The 13006-nt window shown below is 62.0% G+C and overlaps 1 protein-coding gene across 1 annotated transcript; it reads left to right on the top strand.

Annotated features, from left to right (window-relative positions):
• The first annotated feature begins 2258 nt into the window (after nucleotides 1-2258).
• On the top strand, nucleotides 2259-7184 carry TSPAN1 (tetraspanin 1). Its single transcript, XM_054212202.1, has 8 exons — nucleotides 2259-2304; nucleotides 2479-2543; nucleotides 3478-3684; nucleotides 4112-4186; nucleotides 4909-5007; nucleotides 5385-5522; nucleotides 5989-6072; nucleotides 6346-7184. The coding sequence occupies exons 2-8, from the start codon at nucleotides 2487-2489 to the stop codon at nucleotides 6397-6399; spliced, it is 714 nt and encodes a 237-aa protein (XP_054068177.1). The 5' UTR covers nucleotides 2259-2304; nucleotides 2479-2486; the 3' UTR covers nucleotides 6400-7184.
• Nucleotides 7185-13006: the final 5822 nt, after the last annotated feature.

Here is a 13006-nt window from a genome sequence, read left to right on the forward strand (position 1 = left end):
AGCAGGGTGGGAATTCAACACTTGAACACTCAAAATACATATACAGGCTGGAAGAGGCATGAGGCTGGGAGCTGCTTTGGGGAAAAGCCCAGGGAGGGGTGCTCAGTTCCAACGCCACGGTCGGATCCTGCCACCAGACGTGTGCCTGGCTCCTGCGCTCCCACAGGCACGGGCCAGCGGCCAGGCTGGGGACAGAGGACCTCGGGGGTGACCGCTTATGGCCACTTCCCTGCTCTCAGCCTCCCAGAGCCGGGTCGCTGGGGAGGTGGAGCCATGGTACCCACATCCCGGTGAGAGGCATCCCTGCGCTCCAGGGAAGGGGATGCTCGGGGTCCAACCAGGCTGCGTGTGGGGATGGGGACAGTGGGGAGGTGGTGGGGCCCTGTCGAGCAGGAGGATCACGGGAATGTCACCAGGCTCGTCCTGCTGCGGTCAGGCCAGGGCTTCCTGGAGAGCCAGAAAATCCAGCCCCGGCTCCCTAATGGGGCTCGGATGGGCGATGCTGGGGAGCAGCCAAACCCCAGGCTGCGGCACCGGGTGCTGGGGAGGTCAGTGGAGCATGCCATGGCTCACCCTTTGGTTTTCCCAGTGGCTGGGAACGATTGGGAATGAGAGCGAGTATTTACGTATTCGCCAAAACTATTTTCAGGGTGGAGGGGTTGCGTGCAGTGAATAGGGTCAGGCTGGGTTGGGGCAACTTTTGGGAGAGGGTCAATATGATGGGGGGTCTTCATCTGCATTTAGGGGGTAGCGGTCCCCCTTTGGGAGAGGGATGAAGGCTCAGTCCCTCACTGTTGGTGTCACTCCGCTGGACAAGCAGCTGCTGCAGGGAAGGGATGAGGCTGCAGGCAGTGAGGGGGAAAGGGTTAAAATACCCCCCAGGCTCCAGCGCAGGTTGCATTAATAGCCAGGTAGCCAGGGTGCCGGGCAGGGTTGAAGGCTTCCCCCAAATGCCACTGGGCTTTGGCTGGAGCCCAGCGGCGCTGACTTCATCCTGCTGAAGTGTATCATTATGGCCAGGCAGGGAATTTGCTGTGGGGATTTGGGATGGCGGATGGGGAATCCCGGCACGGCTCAGAGCGTGACAAGCACCCAGAGCCTGCGTTTGCTGTCTGCTGTCGCGGGACAAGGGCTCCCCGGCCTCCTGCATCTCTCCTGGGTTTGATGACAAGCTAAAAGGACACACTGTGCGTCCTGGGGAGGGGACCAAGCCCCTGCCCCAAAGGTGCGCTGCATGGGCAAGGACCACCCCCATGGTCAGGCCTGGGGACGTAGCATCCCTCCACCAGGCTCTCTTTGGCTCCCCAACTCCGGGGGAACCAGCCTTGTTTCAAAGCATCTTTCCAAAGAAAATCACTTTTGGCAGCCCCTAGGCAATGCCAGGTCTCTGCTGACCTGCTCCAGCGCTGGCATCTGTTTTAGCTGTCACCGTCCCCTCCTGCCGTTACCCTGCTGTGTCGCCGCCAGTGAAAATCTGCCTCCCTGCGCAACGGTTAGGGGCAGCCCCTGCAGCTTTGGCTTTTCCTCTGCAAATTGCCTCGCATTTTGCCCCATTGCCATGCCCTCCTCTGTCTGCTTCTGTTTTGGCCCAGGAGGTGGGAGATTTGGGGTTTGGAGAGACCCCTGCCCGACAGTCCCGAGCGGTGGGTCCAGCAGTGCAGCCGCAGCATCAGCCCGGGAAGTTGGGGTGACTCAACCATGGTCATGCCGGGAGTGGGTGGCAGCGCAGGGTTGTGACCCATGGGGCTGTCCATAGCTGGAAAACCCCAAGCACGGCACCCAGCACTGCTGGAGGAGGGCAGCAGCGGGGTGGGACCCCTGTGACAGCTGCTGCATCTGCCACGGGGTGAAGCCCCCCAGGACAGACACCCTGGCCCTCCAACGCCTCCATCCTGGAGGTCCCAGCTGGGGACGGGTGGGGACATACGCATGTGGGCTCCTCAAGGGCTGTCAGCTCACAGCAGCGGTGGAACGGGGACATCGCATCCCCCACCACACGCCAAGAGGCCGCGGCGATGGGCGCGGGCAGCAGCCGGGCGAGCTACCCGCCTTCCCCGGGGCGGGCGGCTCCGGCGGCAGAGGGCAGCAAGCCACCAGGCACCCGGGGACACGCGTGGCTTCGCCATCCCCAGGGGGTGGCCCCGGCGGGGGCCGGGCCGGGCCGGACCGCGGGGGGGGGGGGTGCTGCGGCGGCGGGGGCGGCCCCGGGGCCGCGCCCGCTTAAAGGGCGGTGGCGGCGGGGTGGAGGCGGCAGTGCCGTCGGGGCGGGTTAGGTCGGGGTTTTGGGACCTGCTCTCCACTCAGGTAGGCTGGGCTCGGCTGTTTCGGGGAGTGGACCCCCCTGGGTTCCCCACCCCCCGCCCATGGGGAGCCCCCAGGCTCCGCTGGGGGGGGGGGGCGCTAAGCCCCGATCGCAGGGGGGCAGCGGCTGTACCGGGGTTGGGACTCCCCCTGATAACCTCTCTCGGCTCTCCCCAGGCGCAAAGATGGGGTGCTTCACCTTTATCAAGGTCATGATGATCCTCTTCAACCTGGCCATATTTGTAAGTGTGCCCCGGGGGTTGTCTCTGCCTGGGGGCGGGGAGCTTGGCAGCCTCCCTGGCTGCCCCAGGAAACCGGGATGAGGGGCTGGGGTCTGCGGGAGCAGCTCCTGGGGAGCACCCTGAGGTGGGCCTGGGGGGGGGAGGTGGGGTGAAGCCTGCCTGTGTGGGCTCTCCTGCCCCTCCACACTCCCTTCTGCAGGGGACGGAGAGGGTGATGTGGGCAGTTGGGTGTTGGCGGGTGACTCGTGCTCCTGGGACCTGGTGGGGTGCGAGATCTGGTCACTGGCCCCAAGCTGAGGACTTAACCCCTGGGCTTGCAGAGGTCTCTCGCTCTCCAGCTCTGCCCAAAGCCCAGGGGAATGTGCTGGGCTCTGGGGGCAGTGGCTGTTGCGTCAGCCACCCGTGTCCTTCCCTGTGCTGAAGCTCTGGTGGGGGGTGCTGGGTGCCCCAGTGCAGGGGGGCTTTCTGGGGAGGCCCCATCTCTGTAGGGGAGCAACCTGTGTGCGTGGCAGCAACCTGTGGTCTTGCCTGTTGGTGATCTCCAGAGCACACGCAGCCTCTTCTCCCGCCCAGGGCAAAGGGTAGTGGAGCTCCTGAGAACAACCTTGGCTCTGAGGGAGCAATGGGGCCACCTGAAAGGGGGTGTGGTGGGCTTCCTGGCTTGCTGCTGGCGCTGAAACTCCTTGGGCCGTGGAAAGGGAGCAGCTGTGATGCTGCAGCCAGGGATATGCTGGCGGTGGGGTGTGTTTTGGGGTAGTGACCCAACTGTCTACCCCAAGCCTGCGGTGGCAACACCCTGAGCTGCCCTCAGTGGTCACAAAGTCTTGCTTCGGTACGGTGAAAACTTGCATAGGGAAGAAATACCTGTGCCAGGACCTTCCCCGAATCCCAGATCTCTTCCTGCTCAGGAGCTGACTTTTATCTCTCCTCCCAGCTCAGTGGCGGGACCCTCCTGGGAGTTGGCATCTGGGTCGCAGTGGATGACCAGTCATTTGTGGACATATTTGGAGGACTCTCCTCTACCGTCGTTCAGGTTGTGTATGTGGGCTACTTCCTCATTGTCATTGGTGCCATCCTGCTGGTGATCGGCTTCCTCGGGTGCTATGGTGCCCAGAAGGACAGCAAGTGTCTCCTGATGATGGTATGGACCTGACGTCTCCTTATCAAGCCTCATTTGAACTGGGTTTCTGGTGAGGGAGGTCTGAGGGATAGATTTCTCTGTGGAGGTGTCCTCCTTGGATGTTCCCATGTGGTGGAACGTTGGGTGGACCTTGGAAAGGCCATGCTGGACCCAACGTCTGCCCTGAGCAAGGGTGAAGGGAAGCAGAAACTGGTGCTGAGCAGAGGTCTCTCTTGGACCACGTCTGGAGAGGTCAGCCCCATTCAGACAGAGGGTGGGAGAACCCCAAGGTTGGACTGCTTCTGCCTTGGAGCAGAGCTGAAAGCAGTGAGACAGGGCTTGAGCCCTGAGGGAGGGCCCTGCTGGCCCTTGGGAAGCAGATGGGTTCCTGAGGGGTCCTGTGGACTCTGGCTGGTGTTTTGACCTCCCTGCCTTTGCCGTGTCCTAGTTCTTCTCGGTGGTGCTGATCATCTTCATAGCTGAAATTGCTGCTGCCGTGGTGGCTCTGGTCTACACAGGTCTTGTGAGTGGCATATCTGACTCTTGGGTTGGGCTAATCTGGGACCTGGCCTACCCCTTGGGAAAACACGAGACTTTGGGTGGCTGGCGGTGCTGCCCATGGGTGGGGAAGCTGAGAGGTGGGCACTGCTGCAGGAGGAAGGGATGCTGGTCTCTGCTGGCACCAGCTATGTGGGCAGGCTTGGGTGCCCTGGCTGGGGTGAGGGTGGTGGGAACAGGGATTCCCATTGCCCTAAAGAAATGAGGGTTTGGTGTGAGTTTTGCCTGCTTCTTTCTTTCAAACCTCTTCGTCCAGTGCCAGCCTAGGCTCGACACCTCTCCACCTCTCATGGTAGGAACCACATGGGAGAGGAAGTCCCTAATGCTTCATGCTGAGCACACTCAACCCCTTATTAGGCACCTGAGAAACCACCTGGAGAGAAAGGTCACTTTGCCTCATTAGGCACTGGAGAAGTCAACCACAGGGCAAACGTCATTCCTGGCTCCCTCAGTTACGCTGCTTATCAGATGATTCACTGGTCATAAGTGCCTCGGTGCCGTAAAGCACTGGTTAGTGGGGAAGAGGCCAAGCTGTCCTTGGGCCAAAGGGACATGGTGTGACGTGCTCCTGGCCATGCTGGGTCTGATTGGTCTCCTCTCTATAGGCTGAGACCAGTATGGGGACTTCTGGCTCTGTGGTGCTCCCCAGGGCCTTCTCTGATGGTGTTTCTCTACCCCTTCTTCCAGGCAGAGACGCTGCTGTCAGCCGTGGTGACGCCTCTCCTGAAGGAGAAGTATGGGACAGATGACAGCTTCACGCACGTCTGGAATGCCACCATGAAGGAGGTGCATTGAGCCCTGGGGCCCCCATCTATGTGTCAGGATGCTCCCAGCACAGGCTTGGTGGTGCACACCTGGGTGGGCCACTGGGATGGGAATGGGGACACCACTGCAATCCTGGATGTGCTGAGTTGTCACCACCCCATCAGCTTCCCAGGTGCCTGGGACCTACTTACTTAGGACCTAGTGGTCCCATTGCTGGGGTGAGAGCTGTACATGCTGGAGTCTGGGGCAAAACACTGGTCCCAAGAAGGCCCTTGAGCACTTCCTCTAGAGCTAGGTTGAGCTGGGTGCTCCCTCCATGGGACAGCAGGGTCCGTGTCTGATCCAGGAGGAAGTCCTGCAGGATGATCTCCCCATCCTTTCCTCTCTCTCCCTCTTAGATCAAATGCTGTGGCCTGAATAACTACACAGACTTCACCAACTCAACCTGGTATGAGGATCACAAAGTCTACCCGGATGCCTGCTGTGATTTCAAGCAGCCCTGCGATGACATGCTTGCCGCAAAAACCAATGTCACGGTACGGACGCACCAGCCTTCTGACAGAGCCTGGCTTGGGGTGTGCCCTGGCACGAGGAGGGAGACCTGTCCTGTAGCTCCAGCCCCAGCTCTGGATGTAGCAGTCCCATGGGCTTTAAGTCCTGTGGTGGCCTTGGCTTGTGGAGACAAGCAAAGCTGCTGCCATTGCTCTGGTCCTAAAGTGAGCTGTGCAGAAGGGTCCATGACTGGAGCTGAGCATGAACCCAGGCACCACTTCGTCTTTTTGGGCTATTTCCCTGCCTCTTCCCCCTCCTCTCCCCCCCCCCACCCCCCGATTCTGTGTTTTGGCCTGAGAAGTGGCTGAGTTGCCCCCTGAAGCCTCCAGACCTTCTCCATGGCTGTGTAGCTCTGGGCTGGAGAACCCCTTTCCAGGGATGCTGAGCCCCCCGGTGGTTAGGGAATTGCTACCCCTTGCTCATCCTCACCCGCGTGGTTGCCTCCTACAGGGTTGTTTCCGTCAGATCTTGACAGAAATCAAGACTAACGCAGGTGTGGTGGGTGGCGTGGCAGCCGGCATCGCTGCCTTGGAGGTGAGTGCCTCAGCATAGCTCTGCTGCCTCCTCTTGTACCTGGAGGCGAGCGGCGGGGCTGGGACCAGCCTGGGTGGCCGAGGGGCTGCAGGGGGCTGGTACAGCGCCACGGACCACCAGCTGCCCTAGATGTGGCTACTGAGCCTTCTTCCCTGGGCACACACAGCTCTTCCTCCTTGTGTGCGCTGGGGATGGATGCTATGGGCTGTGACCCAAACCTGTGCTGGGGGGGAATGCTTAGGGGGGGGCTGACTTGCCTCTTGCCACCCCCAGGTCGCGGCCATGGTGGTTTCCATGTACCTGTATTGCTATTTGGATCAGAAATGACCCCGCGAGGCAAGAGGATGATCTTCCCCCCTCACCTTGCCGGGGTGCGCCCCTGGCGTGCCGCGTTCTTCGGGGGTGGTGGGGGGACACGACACCATCGTTCCCTGGGCCTGACGCTGTCCTGCGCACTGTGATTTATAGCTGTGTTTTGATCTACTGAGCTGGGATCCGTAGAGTTTGTGTGTATATTTTTGTACCAATATGACATACTCAGTCTGTACATAGAGATTTGGGGGCTTTTTTTTTTTAGAAGCGGGGTCGGGGGGAAGCTGCTTGGCCTGTTTGGCTGATGCCAGCAGGAGATAAAGCGGCACAGGGGCCGATCAGGGCTGCTGATCCGGCAGCGGCACAGCGATGCCTTGATAAACCCTTGCAGGCTGCTGTGTTTCTCCCACGCTGTGCCCATGGTGTCCCTCTGCGGGGGCTGGCAGGGCCGGGGGCTGGCACTGGGGCTGGCCCGTGTCCCCCCACCCCGCCTCCCCCAGCATCACTCCAGTGAACTGGGGCTGGTGCCCAGCTAAGGCGTTGTAGGTGGTAACTACGTCCTCAAACGGGGATGTATCTACCCCCTCAACTCATTTTCTGCCGGCCCTGACCGTGTCACCGTGTTGTCCCCTAAGAGGCGCTGGCTGGTCTCTGCCCTGGCATGAAGCACAGCCCTGTCAGTCCCTGGCCCTGCGGTGGCCAGGGTTGCCCCCCACCCCCTGCCATTTCTTGGCTGAGCCCCTCTCCGTGCTGTAAAGAAAAACAAATAAATTTTTCACCTTGGATACTAATTATTTTCTGGAATCGCGCTCAGTGCTACCTTCAATAGCCTTCCGCCGGGGAGGGGGAGCGCAGCAGGGTGGGGGGCTGCCTTGCCTTGCCCCCTGCCCCATGAGCCCCATGGAGGCAGCGCAGCCCTGCCTGCAGCCTGCCTGCAGCTTGCCTGCCTGCCCTCCCTCCCTCCTCTGCGGCTCCTCACCTGCTCGGCTGAGCTTGGAAACAAGCAGCCCAGTGTTTGCATAACAGCCGGGGAGCGGCGGGGGCTACCATTAGCCTGGCGAAACCTGCCCTGCCCTCCGCAGCAACCGCCGCTCACTCAGCAACACCGCTTCGCCCCGGACTCGGCAACAGCTTGGCTTGAAGGGCAGGGCTGGCTCTGGGGGGTGGTTGTATCCATGTCCCTATCAGCCCCTGGAACCCCAAATGGGGTGTTTGGGGTGGGGTGGGGGTCCTGCCATCCCCATCTCTGAGCATCCCCATCACCCGTGTCATGCACCCACGGTCCCTGTGTGCGTGAGGATGGTGGGGGGCCATGGGTGGGCTGGGAGGGGGAGGGTTTCCAGCCACCCTCTTTCCCCAGCATCGCTCCCTCCCTGCCTTTGGCACCAGCCCACCTTGAGCATCCACTAGCCGTGCCTCAGTCTCCCCATTTCAAAAGCGAGGCCAAGGCGGGTGGTTTTGGGAAGGGTGTGTGTGTGTGTTCTCCAGGGCTGCTTCAGCCCATTTTTAGCATGAGGCTCCCCACCTCCCTGTTTGTGGGGCAGCACACGAGGGCTGTGGGGCGGTGGCAGCGGCGGTGAAAGACGGGGCGATTAGCAGTGGGGCAGGAGGCCAGTGGGCAAACAGCCTCCCTGCGTGCCGCCTTGCTCCGTCCCCACCGCAGCTCCCCTTTATCAGCTCCTGCACCCGGTACGGGGCTGCACCGGGGCACCACCGCGGCCCCTCGGCGTCCGGCATCCCGCCGGCACCAGGCAGCACCCAGCGCGGTGGCAGAGGCAGCCAGGTGGCAGTGGGATGGGTGCAGGGACCTGCTGCCCATCCTGGGTGACTCAGCCCCCGGGATGTGGGCTCTGGCCCTGCCCCATGGCGAGGCGTGGGGGACGCTGCCAGGAAACGGCCCCTTCTTCCTCCTCCTCCTCCTTCTCCTCACTAGAGGGGTGAATGTCCTGGTTCCACCATAAACTGGTGACCTCATGGGTGACGTCAGGGATTTTATTTCTCTTTTACCTCTTGGAGCGCTTGGGAACCGCCTAGACCCTGGTGCTGCCCAAAGCCCTTTCCGGAGGTGTCGTGGTGCCCGGGAGCTGTGCCGGTGCCAAATGGCACTGAGAACTCCCCGTTGGCACCAAGCTGGCCACTGCTGGGCACGCCTGGCCTGTCCGTGTCCCCCTCTGCTCCCTCCTTTCGGTGCTGCTTTGCAAAGCCGGCTCCTTTTGCCATCATCCCCACGGGATGAAGGCTCCTGGCTTCACACCTCTTCCCTGCTGCGGGGTTTCTCAGGGACAGGGCAGGCAATTTCTGTGGCGCCCGAGTTTTGGCAATGACTCTGCAACCATCGGCTTGGTCCCTCCCTTCTGCCTGCTGGGGAAACTCGAAGGACCAGTTCCTCCTCCCGGATTCGATTTCTCCCCATCGTCCTTCCCGGCTCTTGGCTCCCCTGGCAGCTGAAGGGCAGCAGTGGGATGGGGCTGGGGGGGCAGGGGGAGGGTAAGCCAGGCTGGTGCAGCCTCCTCGCTGCTCCCGCTGTGCCCCTGCCCTCCCCTCCCCACTGCCTGGGCACTGCTGGAGCTTTTGGGCTCCCTGGAGGAGCCCCCATCCCAGCTGGTCCCCCACTAGCCCCGGGACACAACCCAGCTCACCACCCATCCCCACTAAAGCCCAAGTAGGTGCCACCAGGCGCCTCTGCACCTTGTAACCCTTAGACTTGCCTGATTCCCCCTGGTAGCACCCCAAAAACTGACAGTTGTGCCATCAGAGCATGAGGCCAAAAAGTCCCCGGGGGCACATGGTAGCCAACAGAAACTTCCTTATTGCCCCCGGGGAAGGCGTTCTTGGGCTCGAGGTGCCCCAGCAGCTGATGGGGTGTGTGCGCCAGGGTTCCTCTTTTCCACCCGTGACACAGGGTGGGGGAGACCAGGAGGGTAAAGTCTCCCTGGCAGGGACTGTGGGCAGTGCCACCTGCCTGAGCCCGGGTCACTGCTCTCTCCGGCCACCCACCCCTCAGTGCCCCCTGGCCATGGCTTGTGCCACCCCCCCATGGGCAATCACCCCCATGTGGGTGCCGACCAGCCCATGCTGGGGCTAGGCAAAAACCCCTGGGATGGGCAGAGCCAGTGGGAGCGGACTTTGCTCTTCTCCTGGGGGGGGGTTTGCCCCTCTCCTGGCTGGGGATCTGATGAGGATGGCAGGGGGAGAGACCTGGTCGTGCTGGGGGGACGCTGGGCAGCAGAGCTGGGGTCACCATCAGGGCCAGGCTCAGCAAACGGTCCCCAAGCTCCGGGGTTTGCTCTGTGCAGGGAAACAGGGGTGCACCAGACCCCCTCCACCTGCCTGGAGCCCCCGGGAACAGCGTGGCATCTCCCACCTCATCCTGTCTGCTGGGGCCACTCATCCCGATGTGACGGGAACCTGCCCGATGTCGCTGTATTTCCCCCTCTTGCAACAGCCTTGGACCTTCTCCCCGTGGGAAACAGCCACTTCGGGAGCCCGCACGGGGAATTTCCCCCTGCTTTGGGGAGCGGGATGGCTCGAGGCTGAGCAATAAGGAGGGGGCCGGTGCGTGGGCTGCACACTGGGCTGGGTGGGCTGGATCTGGACCTCCCCCCTCCCCCCCCCCCCGCCGGCAGCCCCCTATGGGGCAGCATCCCCGTGGGCACAGGGTGGGGAAAATGGGGGGGGGGGGGGCTGGAGCCATATGGGGAAGGCAGATACCTGAAGAGCTGCCTTTCACATCGCGCACCATCCCCCCCCCCCCCACCACCCCCCCCGCCACCCCCCAGCATCTTCATGGGGTGGTTCTGCACCCCTTGCCCTGCCATGATGGGTGGCACGCACAGGCCAAAGTCACAGCACTTTGAAGGGCTTATTCGTCACCGGCATCACCTGCCTTGGGGCACAAGGGGCAAAACCCCGGGTGGCAGAGGGCTGCGTGCTGGCAGGGCATCAGCAGCGTCAGGGCTTTACGAAATGAGCTGCCCCCTCCCTCCTGGGAATTAGCTTTGGTGGGGGACAGGGGTGTCGCGAGCAGAAGGAGGAATGTGCAGCTGTTGGGGTTTGTGATGATGAAGGGAGGGAACGAGAAGCAAAACCAAACAAACTCATCCGGCATCGGCTGCCCGAGGAGTGCCCATTGTGGGGGATTTCCCCCCCGCCCGCCCTAACAGCCTGGCCGGGAGGTTCCTGGATCAGGTTCCTGGATCCTCTTCGAAGGGCACGGGCTGGCCCGAGGGAAGACGTGAGGCAATGCACCCTTTCCTCCACACCGCCTTCCTCCCTGGCTCTTCTTCTCCTCTTCCTCCTCCCTGCCCCAGAAATAAACAACCCTGGATGCCCACCCAGCCCCAAGGATGCTTTCTGAGCAGCTCCATGCCCCAGTTATTTGTCGGGATATCAGGAGGTGACGGAAGGGCTGTTCAAAAAGGAGCAGCAGCAGCTGACATTGAACTTGAGCTGTTAATCATTAACGTCGCGCCGGGCAGGACACGGTGTAATAACTATCACAGCAACAATCCTGGCTACCCAGGTGAAGATTAATTCGCCGCCGGGCTTTGCTGGGTGCAGGCGCAGGAGACGCCGCAGGGGACGGGGATGGGCTGGGTGCAGGGACCAGACCCCCAGCAGCTGGGACCAAGGGGACAAGCCAAGCCAAGCCCCTTCCTGGGGGCAGTTTGGGCACCTCGGCTTTGCAGGGCTCTTTATAAAGCAGAGGGAGCTGATAGTTGGGCATCAGCTCCCTGAGCTGGGATGCAGGTGGCTTGGGTGCAGCCACCTCCCTCGCACGCAGGGACGGGGACGGGGCCAGCACAGCCCGGGCAGTGGCATCCCTGCAGCGCTGAGATCCCTCCATCCGAGGGGAACACGTCTGTTATCCTGAAGGACGCCCGCTGGACGGTGCAGTGTGGGGCACAGAGGGACCGATGCGCCACGGGAAGGGTCAGCCTGGACTTCATCTCCCACATCCCAGCCCCATCACGCGAGCATGGGGACCTCCCCACTGCCCTGGCACAGAGATTCCCTGCCAAACAAACAAAACCCATAAAAATAAACCACCACCAGAAATTATGCAAATTTCCCTTCCCCCCGCCCCCAAGCTCCGTAAAGGTCAAGTTTCATGCCGAGGCTGTTTTGGTTTTGTTTAATTATCAGCCAGCTCCTGGGACACAGAGCAGCCCGGACAGGTTCTCCTTGGTATGGCTGCACAAAGCCAGGGAGGCCGGGCTGCTGAGGAGGGGGGGAGCTGTGCAGGGCCACCAGGAACCAGCAACTTGGGCAGCATGTGCTAAAGCTGGTGCCACATGGGGCCGAGCCGCGGGAGCCGGTGGGTCGGGCTTCCCAGGGAGGGCAGGTGATGGACAAGCCTGGACACCGAGGGATGCTCCAGCACCTGCGGGATGAGCCGGCAGATGAGCAGGACCCCGAGAAAGGGCAGGATGGGGAGTGATCCAGCTCCTCTAACGAGCTCCCCAGGACTGAGCCCCTCTGGGCAACGAACCTTGGCATCACCATCACGCAGGGGCGATGAGCTAAAGATCTCCATCAGCCTGGCACAGGCTCCCCTTCAAGGAGGTTCACCTGTTTTTAGCATCGTCCCACCATTTCAGGAGATGCTCCTATAAACGTGGTGGTTTAACACCGGCTCCTCGAGGAAGGCACGACGTAGTGGGTTTCAAACCTGAGCCCACATCACCCTGCAGGGCTCTGCCCATGGGCACCAGTCCCGGTGGCCGGATCCTCCCCTTGCCCGCAGCATCCTGGCAGGGGCTCAGCGCCGCAGGGTTTGGCCTCGGCAGGAGGCGGATGCGGACAGGGAGGTTGCCAGGAGGTGACAGCCCGCTCCGTCACTGCCAAGGAAAGCCCCTGGGCGAAAAGCTTAGCGAAAAGCTCTGGCAAGGGGGTGACATCCCCCGAAAGCTGTGCCTGGTCCCAGGGAGGGGGTGGCAGCCACCGAGGAGGACGCCCAGCCTGGCTGCAGGGCTCAGGCAGGGGGGCAAGAGGCAGCCCATGCGGGATGCAGCCCGTGGCTGGTCCCTGCCGGTGGCCGACACTCTCCCATCGTGGTTTTGTTTGGGTCCTGCGGTCTCTGCCCCAGAAACTGGTGCTATCCCAGCCCTCCCAGGGCTCCCTGCTCCACGGGGGCAGAGATCTGGAGAGGGCTCTTGGGCTTCCTGCAAAAGTCACACACACAGGGCTGACCCGGGGCTCTGCAGTTATTTTTTCCTCATGGCAGAACCAAGCTTGGGCCTCGCTTGGCTTTGTATCGCCCCTGTCCGCACCCACCCCCCTGGGGAGGAGCAAGGTGGTTTTGGAGAATGAGGTCCCTCCTGCAGCCCCTGCTTTTGCTTTGCCATCTCCAGCCACAACCAGCTCAGGAGCAGTGGGAAGTGGGGGGCTGGCACTGGTGTGGCACAACATGAATTGTCAGGTCTCAGCTCCAGCTGTAGCTGGTTGATGCCAGGGGCCCCGACCCCTCCAGCTACAATATCCCTTCTGCTGTGACCTTGGGCAGGGGGGTCCTCATTCCAAGACCCCATTTCCCTCAAAGGAAAACCCAAATCCACCAGCGAGGCCAGAAATGCAGCCCAGCCCCACGGGGCTCAGACCGATGGAGGGTGGGGCACAAGTC

The sequence above is a fragment of the Rissa tridactyla genome, chromosome 8, assembly GCF_028500815.1.
Source record: "Rissa tridactyla isolate bRisTri1 chromosome 8, bRisTri1.patW.cur.20221130, whole genome shotgun sequence".
In the NCBI taxonomy this organism is placed as follows: domain Eukaryota; kingdom Metazoa; phylum Chordata; class Aves; order Charadriiformes; family Laridae; genus Rissa; species Rissa tridactyla.

Coding starts and splice junctions, on each gene's coding strand:
- TSPAN1 (XM_054212202.1), top strand. CDS start 2,487: ATGGGGTGCTTCACCTTTATCAAGGTCATGATGATCCTCTTCAACCTG. Junction 3,685..4,111: donor GCAAGTGTCTCCTGATGATG/GTATGGACCTGA, acceptor GCCGTGTCCTAG/TTCTTCTCGGTGGTGCTGAT. Junction 6,073..6,345: donor CCGGCATCGCTGCCTTGGAG/GTGAGTGCCTCA, acceptor TGCCACCCCCAG/GTCGCGGCCATGGTGGTTTC.